The 15,027-nt window shown below is 50.0% G+C and overlaps 1 protein-coding gene across 1 annotated transcript in view; it reads right to left on the bottom strand.

Annotated features, from left to right (window-relative positions):
* The window catches only part of abca3b (ATP-binding cassette, sub-family A (ABC1), member 3b), a 41,426-nt gene that overhangs the window by 14,785 nt on the left and 11,614 nt on the right, over positions 1-15,027 (bottom strand). The window contains 8 exon segments of the mRNA XM_035398703.1: positions 441-570; positions 1,245-1,391; positions 6,286-6,467; positions 7,009-7,182; positions 10,770-10,890; positions 11,411-11,527; positions 12,023-12,282; positions 14,429-14,594. Coding sequence (XP_035254594.1) covers positions 441-570; positions 1,245-1,391; positions 6,286-6,467; positions 7,009-7,182; positions 10,770-10,890; positions 11,411-11,527; positions 12,023-12,282; positions 14,429-14,594 — 1,297 coding nt within the window.

Raw genomic sequence — 15,027 nt, 5'->3', positions numbered from 1 at the left:
TGTGCTTCTCTCTCTCTCCCTGTGATCTGGAGCTCTGCCTTAACAAGCTACTGACCACTGTTTGTACATAATTTATGGGGTTTTTTGTGTTGTTTTGTTTTCATGTATGTCCTAAATAAATGTGTTTGTAGTACACTGGAGGAAATTTCTTTTGGAATTTGCTTTGTTTTGGGCACTAGGGACTTTCTTGCCTCCAAATTCTTGTTGTCCATGCTATTGTACGGTGGGTGGATTTTGGACGTAACAGCTAAAATGATGACTAGACACCGGCAGAAAAAGTTTTACTTCAAAATTACGAAGCGGGGATCCGGTGTGTGTTCCAAGTTTACTGCTTCAGTTGCACAGATTGTACGTATGTGTGTGTGTGTGTGTGTGTGTGTGTGTGTGTGTATGACACCCTCAACCTCCCCTCCCCCCCCCCGTCCGTCCGTCCGTCTCACCGGTCAGCATGGACAGGGTGGTGGTCTTCCCAGCTCCGTTGTGTCCCAGCAGCACAGTGATCTGGCCCTCAAACATGTTCATGGTCAGGTCGCGCACCGCCACCCTGGTCTTGTTGCCCACTTTGAACATCTGGCCAAGCAGCAAGAAGATGACAATAAAACATTTATTTAAGACACGGGGCAGCAGTGTAGTATAACGGGTAAGGAGATAGCCTTGTAACCTAAAGACCACAGGTTCGATTCCCAGGTAGGACACTGCTGTTGTAGCCTTGAGCAAGGTACTTAACCTGCATTGCTTCAGTACATGTCCAGCTGTATAACTGGATACAATGTAAATTCCATGTAAAAGGTTGTGTAAGTCGCTCTGGATAAGAGCGTTGGCTAAAAGCCTGTAATGTAATGTAATGTACACCTAGAAAAACACAACCCTTTTTACCGAAGTGCTGAAGACACTGATGAGCTTCCTGATGATTTTTTAAATTATTTTAAAACCCAGCTTGAGAAAACACACACAGACAGCAACACACACAGACAGCAGCAAGTCCCCCCGGAGCTCCCACTCAGTGACTCAGCGCTGTGTGCTTGTCTGCGTTTCACACTCGCACTCTTTGTCAAGCCACCAGGACACAGCTGTTAGAGAATCTAGTGCCGGAGGCAGAGAGCCATGTCATGGAGGAAGAAGAAAAAGAAGAATATGAAGAGGACTAAGGATAAGAAGAACAGGAAGAGGAGGAGCATATATAATTAGACGACATCATTAAGCCACCCCAGGTGATTGGCTGAGGTCCTGTCCAGCGGTCCTACCTTGGCCAGGTGTTTGATCTTGACCCCCGACACCAGCCCTGCCGGCTCCTCCTCGATGAACTCCCCCTTCAACGCCTTCTCGGCGTCTTCTTCCTCCTCCTTCTCCTTCACCAGGGTCACACGGGGGGTCCCGCACCAGTAGGAGGGCTGGGGAGGGCACACACAGTTCCCACTTAGAACACACACGAAACACGGTTCTCTCATACCCCTCCTCCACCCGGCTTGTAAGAGTCCATCAAACACACAGAGACTTTCAAACCTCACGGAAGGTTCAGGGCTCAGAAGAGATGGTTCACTGTCCACCATTGTGTCCAGACCTGGTACCCCCTCTTCCTCTCCTTCCCACAAACATTAATTAAACCCAAGAAGGACTCAACCCTTCCACCCTGTCCCAAGACCTCCATTGATGGAATAAAGACTTATCTTTATCTATGGGCACAGCCACCCTCATTATGCACCACATCCAGAAAACAATTTACTCAGGGAGAGAACATCTCGCTGCAGGACAGCGACTCTGGCACTGCAGAGATAAGGGTCGCGCTAGGGAAGAACCAAGGGGGACATTAAAATATCGGCTGTCTTCATTCATCAAGCACATTCAATTAAAGTGCAGTGCACTGCCTTCATTAGGCAGATGCTCTTATCTGGAGCTACTTACAATGTAGGAGAAGCACGAGTGAATTCAGCCTGATTTAACATGAGCGATAGCGGCAGACCAGGCTAACTGCATTCCCAGACCCAACACTGCTAAAAGCACCCGTGCAAGTTAACAATGCTATCCAAGAACCAAATTACAAATTCTAAATACACAGATGACATCCATAACACACCCTCAGAACAGAAACAGAAAACCATAAACATCAAAACCTAAGAATATCTGAATGAGTACAAATGGTGGGAGTGCGGTAAACAGATTTTACAGCGAAGTTAATTTATGCATTGGCTTTTTTGTTTAAAAGCTGTAATAACAGTTTGCATCCAGCAGGGGCAGAAGTTCCCCGATGTTGTCCACAGGGACAAACAGATGCGACAAAGCAGCACAGCTTGAGCTCTCTCGTCCCAACACAGCAGTGAGTCACTACGGCAACCAAAAGGGAGGCGGTCAGGGAGCCATTAAAAGTGAGCACAGAAGGCAGCGTGCGCACACAGAAGACAGAGGCAGGTGTGAGGGTGACGTACCTGAGGAATATCGCGTCCTCACCTATCTTTGATAGAACTGTGTGGAGATGCACACAGAGACCAGGGCGCAAGCCACACACAGCGCAGTTAGGGCTACAGTACAGCCTGCACACCAGAACTCAACTCACTTCATCAGGACAAACTGAAAGTAGCCTTGTCCCCACCCATACATATAGGCGAATGAGCAGAGTACCTGGTATGCGATGTCAATCCAGGTAGAGGACATCACATATGGAGACAAACCAGTTTAGGTTAAAGCCTATTAGCCATTATCACTCAGTAAGATTCTATACTACTCCTCCACAATATAATCACATCTAACATCAACCATCAATATGCATAAGCATGTGCAGTAAACTATACACAATGTACTGCACATTCAAAATTATTGCACTGCATTGCATTACAGGCATTGAGCAGACCTATTCAGAGCAACTTGCACAACTTCTTTACATAGCAAGGCAGGGACATTACAAACAGTAGCATACAACCATATTGCCCACCATCTACGAAAAAGTCTATATTCATTTTCTTGGGTGCAGACAAGGGTACTTTGAGTTGGACCCAAAGAAAATCCACTATGGATCGAAACCTTGTTTGATACCGATACATTGATACCAATATATTGAGATCTGGTGTGCAGGCTCCACTTGTTACCAAAGCAGGAAGACTATAGGTGCCCAAATCAGGGGAATCTTTAATGGCTATTTGCTCATACTTCATTCTGCCCACTATTCACAATCATCCATCAGGCCCTCATCACACTTCGAAGGCATACCAGGACACAGCTCAACAGCCTCACCGATTCAAACGAATCACACTGCTTTGCGGGGGTGAGCAAAGTCTTCCACAAGACAAGACAAGTCAGCGGCTGCCAGTCCAGGGAAGCTGCATCCATTGCTGGGTTTAGAACACCTCAGAGTTGGATGCTACTCAGGGTGTCCACACACGAAGCTCTGTTCTTAGCTCTTCCTTTTCATTTCTCGTTCAACCTGTCATCTCACAACGAGCGGCCTTTCACATGCTTCAATCAAATTCTTCTCCACTCTTGACCTTCATTTCTTCTTCTCAGCGGGTTCCTTTGTCGGTTAAGCGAGCGAAGGAAGATTCACGCAAGCTAACGAGCTAGTTAACGGGGCGGGAAACTCACGCTCTCACAACACAAAGCAGGCATTATCTAGCCCGAAAAAAAACACATCTATTTCAGTCCATAGCAACAGAAATAAAATACTGCAAATGACCCTGTGGCGCAGCATAGAAAAAAGGACTATTGTTGGTACTACACTCGAGAATAGTATACTGACACAAAACGGGTCCAAGTGTCACCTTTAACCAAACGGAAAAGCTGCACAAAGGACTGACAGGAGCAAGCCATACGAATGCTTAAGACATCCACACACAACGGTACCAGTTCTCCAGAAAACGCACTGCTCTTACAGGGTAGCATCAGCCATAAAACCTATAAATATACAGCTAATAGAATCCTCTCTCGTGATCATTTCTCTTAACCACCTTCCTCCCCAACTTTGAACTTTATTGGCCCCCCGATTGCGATCGACCGCACGTCTAATCGTCAAATTTATTTCACAGGTTTTATTCATTACCGCGCGTTTACTTATCACGACCGTGACCGCCATCATTAAAATCTGAGTGACCCTGGTGTGCACCTCAGGGAAAAATGTGTGTGGTTGCCGTGGCGATCTGATTAAATAACCAGTCTGTGGAACGGGGCAAAGGGCGCTGCAAACCCACAGGTATGCGTCAGGGACCCAGCTGAACTCACAGAGAGCGCGAGTTCCCCACGGTGAGTTCACCGAAAACACTACACCCGTTCCCGGGGAAACCAGGCGCTGCTGCTTTCAGGCTGTACGGGGAGAGGCGCGGTGCAGCAGCGCTGCTGGCGAATGCAAGGCTGTGGGGGGGGGGGGGGGCGAGGGGCAAGGGGACTAGGGGTATACTGAGAAAGAAAGAGTGGTGAGGGAGAGAGAGAAGAGAAAAAAAGGAGATGGAGACAGACTTGACAAAGATGAGGAGACGAGACGTGTGTTTTGAGAAATGACTTGGCCCACCTTTCACAATCAAGCCAAAAAAAGTTTTTTTTTTTTAAAAACTGTCTCTCCCACACAACTGGGGTACTGAAGAAGGCAAAAGAAATATGCTACATCAGTACATAAAAAATACAGAAAAGCACCGCTCGCATACACACGCAGCATCTCGTTTGGTCCCATCTGTCGGGGCCAGGGGGCCCAGCGCCAAGCGGAGCGTCTCTCTGATGCTAACGGTGCGCGGGCCTGCCGCACGGCGTTTCCACAGAACCCGTGGCGTAGTTCTTTCCCCCCCTCCCCTCCTCCTCCCCTCCCCCTCCCGACCCGACCGGCGTCTTCAGCCCAGGGGGAAGAGGCCGCAGGCGTGAGCTTCCTGAGCCGAGGGCTGCGTGCTCCGGCAGAGATAAGCCCTCCTTTTCCGAACAGGAAAGAGGGGCGAGGTTTTCTTTCTGTCAGGCGCTTTCGTGGGAAAAAGGGTTGCTCCAGGACAGGCCGGCGGTGACCCGTCCCTTTCTCGTTCCGTCCCTTTCTCGTCTCTCCTCCGCGAACGTCAGAGCCTCGCGTCTGAAGATCGAATCGGACACGTTTCACGTCGGGAGTTCTGTCCCCGACCAATCACGCGCGCTCCTCGCCCCCGCGCCCGGCCCAGCCCTTCCGTTTCAGACAATCGAAGCCGTAACGCTCACAGACAGCCAACGACAAGCGCGTCAGCTAATCCCGGCCCCGCGTCGCTACGGCCGGACTTTCGACCAATGACGTCAGACCGCCTTGATTAATTAATCAATTAACCTTAACGGACATCCTAATCGCATTAGCCGTTCCAGTGTCGCCTTAAATGAAAAACGAAAGCGAATTTAAAACAATAACAGCGAAAAAAAAAGACAGGGGACCTAAAAGCAATAGCCTCCAGCGCTTTGCTCAGTGTACTATGGCATTTCCTCAGTTAGCGCTTTGATGTCTGGTATGCTAGCGTACGTGGCTCCACATCACACGGCCTGACTGCAGCGCTTGCGCTTCCATTCAGGAGGATTACACAGGAAGCCTTCGCACAGACGCTATCTGTGCTATCTATCACACCATATCCACTGTGTACTTTGCAGCATAATAAAACCGCTAAACGAAACACAGAAACTGTTTTCGGGACACGTCTCTGCCACGTTCGGAAAGAGGACTGCGCAGCAGAACACGTGCTGTTTCAGTCATTCGCCTGAAAGAAAAATGCCAAGGACTGGGACCACAGGTATGAAAAACGAAAACGTTTTTTTGTCTAGGCCCACGTTGAAGCCATTGTGAAGAGAGATAACCCTGGAAAATCAAGTTGAACATGGAATTCCAGTTCAGACTCCACTTCTGCTTTATTGGGTACGATTGTGCAACACAAGTCAGCAACCGAACCAAACGACCGCAGCGGGGTTTTGGCGGAAATCAAAAGTCAAAAATCAGAAAGCAGAAGGACTACGAAGGTCTGTTTTGACGGGAGGCCTTCGTACTCAAATCAGACTTGTTTTTGAAAATCCCATCTTTCTGGGCGAACGTCCACATGATAATTACTCAAGTGGCTGGACTGGGTTTGTGTGTTCAGACAAGCTACACGTGTCTGATTTCTGTCATGTAATGAGGTTGCGAGTTAGTGCCGTGTTGCACGATGGGAAAAAAAGTACTGGAGAGGGCAAAAAAGAACATCTGGTCAGAAGTGGCAAGACCAGGAATGGGAGGGGGCCAGGGTAGAGTGACACCAGTGTGGGGCAGGGAGGGGCCAGGGTAGAGTGAGAGGCTCCAGGAGGAGCAGAGAGGCCGTGGGGCATGACGTGACGTACCAGCAGGAAGAAGTACCAGGGCAGCGGGACGCCGTATTCGCCGGGGAACACCGCCTCCATGTACCAGGCCACCAGGCCGTACAGGACAGCATCCAGCAGCAGCAGCCCGATCACCTGACCCAGCGAGAAGTCATCGTCCACCGTGACCGGCTCAAACAGGTTATGCCACTGAATCCCGGCTCCTAACGAGGAGGAGAGGGTGAGGGGGAGGGAGAGAGGGAGAAAGGAGGAGAGAGGGAGAGAGAGGGAGGGAGAAAGGAGGAGAGGGAGATGAACAAGAGTGAGAGAGGGGGAGTCAGAAGAAGAGAGAGGAGTAGAGAGAGGAATTGTAGGAAGGAAATGGGGAGGACAGGAACAGAGGGAGAAGTTGAAGGAGGGTTAATAATATTCAGTGACTTTTGGTTGATTTAGCTCTATTTAATCAGCTCAGTTTAAATAGCATTTTTTATAGTGACACCATCAAACCCACTTTCCAGCTTTATCAGTAAACAAAGAAAAAGTCCGATTTGGAGAAACATAATAATTAGCTAAATGCTAAAACCAAACTGTTTACTCCATTTATTTAATGCTTATTCACCACACGCTGAATATCAATGTGCAAGTTCAAAACGTATGTAAAAGATAAAACAAAAAGACAAAACGTAAAAAGATATGTGGGCGGGGTGGGATGGGGGGGGAGACAGGGGGACCAAGCCCATCCCTTTGGGGCGGGGGGCGGCTCACCTTTGCCCTCGAACATGCCCACCAGTTGGGCGCCCATCGCCATGGCGACGTTGGAGATGAGGCAGGCGGACACCTTCTGCGCGTGGGACAGCAGGTCGTAGTGCGGCCACAGGAAGACGTACGGGATGTAGCTCAGGAAGTAGATGAAGCCGCCCGCCGCTGCCGCCACGTTGGCTGGGGGGGGGGGGGGGGGGGCGAGGACACAAACGGTAGCATAATAAATATTGGGCTGCCTTTTTACTTCTCGCCGGATTTGCACCCTAACGATGAGGTGCTGCCTCAAACGGTCACGTGCCGAGACTCATCAGCCGTACCCTTCCTCAGAGCGACATTGCTAAAATAAATAAAACATTCATCACGCTTATTTTACTGCACACCGCATTTCCTCCTATAACCAGGTGCCCAAAAATGCGATTTAAAGCGTGACTCGCATACAAACACACCGGGAGTCTGTATCATAAAGCAATGGGCCTTAGCGGCAGGAACCAATGGTTCGAGTGCATCAATCATTCTGTGTGCCTGTCTGTCTGCTCCCTCTCCCACTCTCTCTCCCACTCTCCCTAACTCTCCCTCTCCCACTCCCTCTCCCACTCTCCCTCTCCCACTCTCTCTCCCACTCTCCCTAACTCTCCCTCTCTCTCCCTCTCCCACTCTCCCTCTCACTCACTCTCTCTCCCACTCTCTCCCACTCTCCCCAACTCTCCCTCTCACTCTCTAACTCTCCCTCTCCCTCACTCTCTCTCCCTCTCACTCTCCCTCTCCCACTCTCTCTCACTTTCTCTCCCACTCTCTCTAACTCTCCCTCTCCCATCCTCTCACTCACTCTCTCTCCCACTCTCCCTCTCCCACTCTCTCTAACTCTCTCTCTCCCACTCTCTAACTCTCTCTCTGTCTCACTCTCTCTCTCACTCCCACTCTCTCCCTCCCTCTCACTCTCTCCCTCTCACTCTCTCCCTCCCTCTCACTCTGTCTAACTATCCTCCAGCACCCTGCAACATCCCATCATTTCACAGGTGAAAAGAGGCACAGGCGCAAAGGCCTGGGGAGAGAAAATAAACGCATGAAAAGAAAGGAATAAAGGAAAAGAATGGAAGTGGAGCTGCAAGGTTAAGAGCCTCAGAGGGAGCAGAAGAGGCTGGTACAGAAAAGCAGTCTCCGGTTCACGCCCCCCCCCCCCCCCCCAGCCCTCCATTACACGCTCCAATGCAGCACGCCGCCTGAATGAGGGTATTGATCAGCTTCCGTTTCCAGCGTCCGCGAGGCAGAGATTTCTGGGAGATTTAATAAGCAGGCGGGACGGTGATGACGGTGATGGCGGTGATGGCGGAGGCGGGGACGACGGGCGGAAATTGGATTCGGGGATCCAGCTGCACCCCCACTTTCGCACAATAGCGAGAGAAATGATCTTCTGCCTCACTTCACAGCGCAGGCGAAATCGGCCCCGCCGGATGACTCCCCAGCCAAATCTCGCCCCCCCCGCTTCTCAGGGCGGCCTCCGGCTTCAAGGGGAGTCAGACCCGTCTCACTGGGGGCAGGGCTCCAGCGTGCCGGATCCACAACCCTCAATTTTCTGGGTCTCGAGTGCCGTGGGTTCAAAATTTTTCTCATTTTGAGCAAATGGATTTTTCCCTCTTAGCAGACTGGCACTCGGCCAGCATCAGACACGGTAGAGTAAGGGTTTTAAAACCCCGGAATGGGAGGAGCTACGCTGACACGTTTGACCCTGTCAATACATTTTTCCTTCAAATCAGCAAGTCACCAATCATGTGACTATCGGTGGTTTCATGAGCTCCATTTACCCCAGCGCTACCCAGCGGCCGCAGGGGCCGTGGGTTCGAATCCCTAGCAGCACGCAGCTTTTTGGTACCCCAGGCTTTTCCAGATAGTTTGAACAATGTGCCCCTTATGTATGTTTTATTTTTGTTCAGACGGGGAAAGCAGAGAGGGTTACAGACAGAACAGAGAGGGTTAGAGAGACAGAGCAGAGAGGGTTACAGACAGAGCACAGAGAGTTACAGACAGAGCAGAGATGGTTACAGACAGAGCAGAGAGGGTTACAGACAGAGAAGAGAGGGTTACAGACAGAGCAGAGAGGGTTACAGACAGAGCAGAGAGGGTTAGAGAGGCAGAGCAGAGAGAGTTACAGACAGAGAAGAGAGGGTTACAGACAGAGCAGAGAGGGTTACAGACAGAGCATAGAGAGTTACAGACAGAGCAGAGAGGGTTAGAGATGGAAGCACAGTACAGGAAGTGACACGGTGTGAGATCTAACCTTCAGCCACACGGGTGCAGTCTCGTATACGGGTTAAATGTGGACTACACGACAGACTGCACCACGCAGTCTCCACAGGTCCCCCAAATCGCTCAGCTAACACCCCTGTACTCTCAACCACACCCCTGCTCTCGGGGGAGCCCCAGGTATCTAGGATACCATGCGTGTCTCCTGAGATGGTGGGGAGGGTGTTGATTTTGGCGATCAGCCTCCTGTAAGAGGATGAGTCACCCAGCAGTGCCCCAAATAAAGCTGCTCCCCTGGGAGAGGGAGGGTGCCGAAACGCGTGGTCATTTGCAGGTTTGAGACGCGGGGGGGGGGGGGGTGCCACCTCACAGCCCCAGTTTCACACCCTGAGAGTAGCACTGGCACCCAGGGGAGGGAGAAGAAAGGCAGTCGAAAAGCTAAGAGCTTCTTTTACCCACCGCGCCCGACAGGGAAGCCATTATTTCTGCAGGAGCATTATAGTATTAACGCACGCACAGACACACACACACTCATGCACACACACTCTGGTGCACTCACAACCCTGGTTTGAAGGGAAGTCTAAGGGAAGGAGAGAGAGAAAAGAGAGAGAGATAGACAGAGAGAAAGAGAAAAAGAAAGAGTGAGAGAGAAGAGAGAGTGAAAGAGAGGTGAGACAGGACGGGTAAGAAAAAGGAGGGTGGGATTTTCACTGTTCCCTTTCTGTCATGTTCACACATGTCAGCAGGAGAGTGTGTGTGTGTGTGTGTGTGTGTGTGTGAGTGTAAGTGTGTGTGTGCGCGTGTGCTTGAGTGTGTGTGTGTGTTTCCTTGTCAAGCTTTCTTTTTCCTTTTTCCCCTCAAACTTTGCCTTCCTTTGAGGAAGTAATGACAGAAAATTAACTTACAGAGCTTTGGTTTCTGATGTTTGCTAATTCACTCAGTAATGCTTTTGGTAATGCGCTTGATAATGCACTCAGTAATGCTTTTGCTAATGTGCTTGATAATGTACTCAGTAATGCTTTGGGTAATATGCTTGATAAGGCACTCAGTAATGCTTTTGCTAATGTGCTTGATAATTAACTCAGTAATGCTTCGGGTAATGCACTCAGTAATGCTTTGTGTAATGCACTCAGTAATGCTTTTGGTAATGCGCTTGATAATGCACTCAGTAATGCTTTTGGTAATGTGCTTGCTAATGCGCACAGTAATGCGTTCGGTACATGTGTTTTTCTCATCATGTACAGCAAGTAAAAAAAAAAAACAAGATACCAGCTGTCCACAAACCACGCGCTCCACATGAGCACACCGACCTACTTTACAAGGTGCAGACAATGCATCAATCGCCCCACCTCACCCCACTAATAATGAAAGTACAACACAAAGTGTCAATAAGAAAGCACAAGCATGGGAACACATGTACACACACACGCACACAAGCACATGTACCCACGCACACAGGTATGCACACACTCGCACACACACACTGGCATGCACACTTGCGCGTGCACACACACGCTACCCACCTCGAGAGAAGAAAGCACTGATCATGAAGCTGAAGTTGATGGTGGAAACAGCGAAGCTAAGCAGGAACACAAACACCAGGGTGGGATCACTGTAGGTCAACACCGCTCCACTGGGGCTCACCTGCAATACATGTGTTTGTGTGTGTGTGTGTGTATGCGTGTGTGTGTGAGTGTGTGAGTTTGAATAAGGAGGAATGAGTTAGTCATATACACACACAAAAAAGTATTTGCATGAGATATACACAGTAGTTAGTAAATAGCAGTTCTCTCAATATTTTACCAAAATAATAAAACATGATCAGTCATTTATTACTCAATTTCATTAAAACAAATATCACATAAAATCACATTCAAATAAGATGCATATTTTGTGGGAGGTGTCAACCCACTGAAAATCATCTAAAAGGCTCTTTACAGTGAATGAAGGTACACTCATAAGGAGAGTCTAAGGAGAAAGAACATCACACCACACACACACGTGTCACCACTCCAGGACTCTGGGAAACAAAATGGAGGCCATGCATAGATCTGCTCAGCTCTCCATTAAACAGCACCCTAAGCCTTCACTGCTCCAAGGCGTTCCATCTGAGGGGAAACTCTATGGCTTTTATGTGCTCGTCCGAGACGAAGGATCCACCCACCTTGATGCAGAAGAGCAGTGTGACGAAGAAGATGGAGATGGAGAGGAAGAGGAAGAACATGAGGAACCAGGCACTCCAGTGCAGCCAATTACTGAGTCCCATCATGCGCATGTACTCCTGAAAGGGGCGCAGTGACACGGTCAGGTCGCAGCCATGGTTACGGGCATGGTTATGCTTGGGTTACTGATCAGCCCAGCCACTCTCAGTACAAACAAAATTACCATGCGCACACACACACACACACGCACGCACGCACGCACGCACGCACGCACACACACACAGATACACACACACACAGTAACAGACACACACACACACACACAAATACAGTAACAGACACACACACACACACACACACACACACACACACACACTCACAAATACAGTAACAGACACACACACAAATACAGTGAGACACACACACACACGCAGATACAGTAACAGACACACACACACGCACGTACACACACACACACACAGATATAGTAACAGACACACACACACACACGCACGTACACACACACACAAATACAGTGACACACACACACACACACACACATGCACGCACGCGCACACACACACATATACAGTAACACACACACACACACACACCTTCAGCTTGCGCTCCTTCTCCTGCACGACGGCACGCACGATGTTCAGGGAGGTGTAGGTGAAGCTGAGCACCAGCAGCAGGGGCAGCTGGTTCTGGATGGCGAGGATGAAGAGGTCGTAGATGAAGGGCGGGTAGGGGAAGCGGGACAGCACCACGCGGGTGCGGCCCAGCAGCGCCGAGGCAGCCGTGCGGTTGAATGCCCGCATGATGGCGGCGTCCACCGCGTGCTGCACCATCAGGAACCCCTCCCGAAAGTACCCTACGGAGAGAGAGAGGGGACACGCTGACACCCTCCTTCCACGCACGTCGCACCTTTCACACACGTCGTATTAACACACAACAATGGCCCTGTTTAGTGTAATTCTATCTAATTTGTTTACTTTCAGCATTTAGCTCTTCTACCGAGCAACTTACAGATTTGAGAAGGCCAATCTGTTCCTACAGCTGGATATTCCACTGAAGCAACTCAGGTTGAGCACATCACTCAAGGGTGCAACAGCAGCACCCCAGCCAGGAATCAAACCTGCAGCCACTCAGTTACACACCCAGTTCCCTATCCACTATACGACACTACCGCCCCACTGTTCCCAATGAAGGGACAGCAACAGCTTCCACTTCAGTCTCATTTTGAGCACTTTGCCATCTAGATGCAAGTCTAGATACCTACTACACATAAATCTGTCATTTGGGGCTGTTCATTAGTAAGCCTGTTTGTACGTACGCAAGGCAGTGCACCATTTGCACTGACATGATTCTTCAGAAAACACTCTGAAAGACATGCAACCATTTTAAACGTGACGGGTCATACGTTAACTGTTTTTATGCCTTTGAAACAAAAATAAATCATTAAAATGGAAAGAAATTCTAATTTAGTTCCTTTGAATCCAATTTCAGAAAGGAGACTTAAGCAAACGTTTCCTGGTCTTTGTCATGAATATTTTAGAACGGTTAAATCCAACCCTACGGCACTGTCCATATGCCATATTTCGCTTAATCTATTATTTACTTGTTGAATTTGTGTTGGTTATGCCACCTGTACCAGCTGTGGAAAAAATACCCAATAAAAAAAATCTGTCAATATAAAAAGCGTACCAATAAAGCAACTATAAAACTTTGATACTTTGTGTTGTGAAAAAAAAACAAGAGTTAAGAAAGTGCAGCTTTGCTGAAGTTTCAGGAACCAGAAGAAAAAAAAAATCGAATGGTTCTCCGGCAGACCGAAAGGAACCGGACGGAGGCGCACTGGTTCTCCGGTCCTCCCGTGCTAATCGTTACCCCCCCTCCCATCGCGGGACCCATTAACGGAGACTCGGGGGGGAGGGAGCGGTGTGGCAGGAGACGGAATCGTTGCCTTTTAAGAGTCGTCCTGCTGCGGCGGGGGGTGGGGGGGGGGGGGGTGATTGTGATCAAAAGGCGTGGATCGATACGGGCCACCCAACAGCAAGGGTTCGGCAAACCCCCCGCGCCCCAAGTTCCATTTCACACGGCTCCAGGACACCCATCACAGTACAGAAGTCGCCATGGAAACGGCTGTTAAATGAGGACAGCCCCTGGAGTTTTTCCCTTTCAATCAAACGGCGAAGCGATCTCTGTCCCTCTCACACACCGCTTCTGCTCCATCCGCAGGCTCATTCCACAAATACTTCTCTGAGCGGAAAAATGGGCTCGCATCGAGTCATCCCCTCCAGCCTGCCCTTCTAGAAAGATCTCCTTCACAGATCTTCAAGTTGGTGGGTATCGTTGCACATTAAGGGCACTATTTGGGCAAAATCTCGAGACACTTAAGCTCTGATTATATAAAGAACGAACAATACTCCAACAGAAAATAGTCTCTGATTGCCTTGGATTGATCGAAGTGCACTAAAATGTCTGTTTTCTGCTTTGTGCAGATTTCACAGCTGACTATTTAAGCTTGCTTCTTAAGCATAGCTTATTGAGAGACGGATCATGCAACGTGCCTGTTCAGTAACAGGGCTGGAGAAAATGCACCATTCACAGACACAGAAACCGGTGATAAATACGGTACTATGTAACGGTTCTAATCCAGCTGGTGAGATCACACGTGCTTTTTGACAAAAGCACTCCTGTATGCTAAAGACTTTGATCCAAGGACTGAAGCGTGTTTTGTTTGGAATGGAGAAGAAACCACTGAATTCAAAAATAAATAAAGTAATTCCTGTTTTTTTTTCGTATTCCTGAGAGCAACACCGCAGTTCTGTCCTCTGGTACATCACTCTGAATAAGAGCGCTTGCCAAGCCACTGTAGCAGGGGGTAATCACCCTGCCATACAGGGCCTGAATGTGCATCATGCTGTCCACCCACACACTGCACACTGCCTCCAGCTAAACCCCTGACCTGGCACACCGCCCCCCCCCCCGCCCCCCCGGGCGTGCGCGCCCCTCACCCGGGGTGCCCCCCTGCGGGCTGTGCTGCTCCCGAGGACCCGGCAGCTGGAACAGGGGGAACAGGCTGAGCGTGTGCCAGTCCAGGTCGTTGTTGGGGTTCAGCTCGGTCTTCTCCTTGGCAGGGGCATTGCGCGGGCTGTACTTGAGCCGCAGGTGGTACTTCACCTGGAAGGAGGGAGGGAGGGAGGGAGGGAGAGAGAGAGAGGGAGAGAGAGAGAGAGAGAGAGAGAGGGAGGGAGAGAGAGGGAGAGCGAGAGGGAGGGGGAGAGAGAGAGAGAGGGGGAGGGGGAGAAAGGGAGGGGGGGGGAGAGAGAGAGAGAGGGAGGGGGGGAGAGAGAGAGAGGGGGGGAGAGAGGGAGAGGGAGGGAGGGGGAGGGAGAGAGAGAAAGGGGGAGGGGGAGGGAGAGAGAGAGAGAGAAAGGGGGAGGGGGAGAGATAGGGAGAGTAGAGAAAGGGGGAGGGGGAGAGAGAGAGAGAGGGGGAGGGGGAGAAAGAGAGAGAGAGAGAGAGAGAGAGAGAGAGGGAGAGTTGGGGAGAGTGGGAGAGAGTGGGGGAGAGAGTGAGAGGGGAGGGAGAGGGAGAGAGAAAGGGGGAGGGG

The sequence above is a fragment of the Anguilla anguilla genome, chromosome 17, assembly GCF_013347855.1.
Source record: "Anguilla anguilla isolate fAngAng1 chromosome 17, fAngAng1.pri, whole genome shotgun sequence".
In the NCBI taxonomy this organism is placed as follows: Eukaryota; Metazoa; Chordata; class Actinopteri; order Anguilliformes; family Anguillidae; genus Anguilla; species Anguilla anguilla.
The sequence above is the reverse complement of the archived record's forward strand: the minus strand, read 5'-3'. Positions and strand labels throughout refer to the sequence as shown.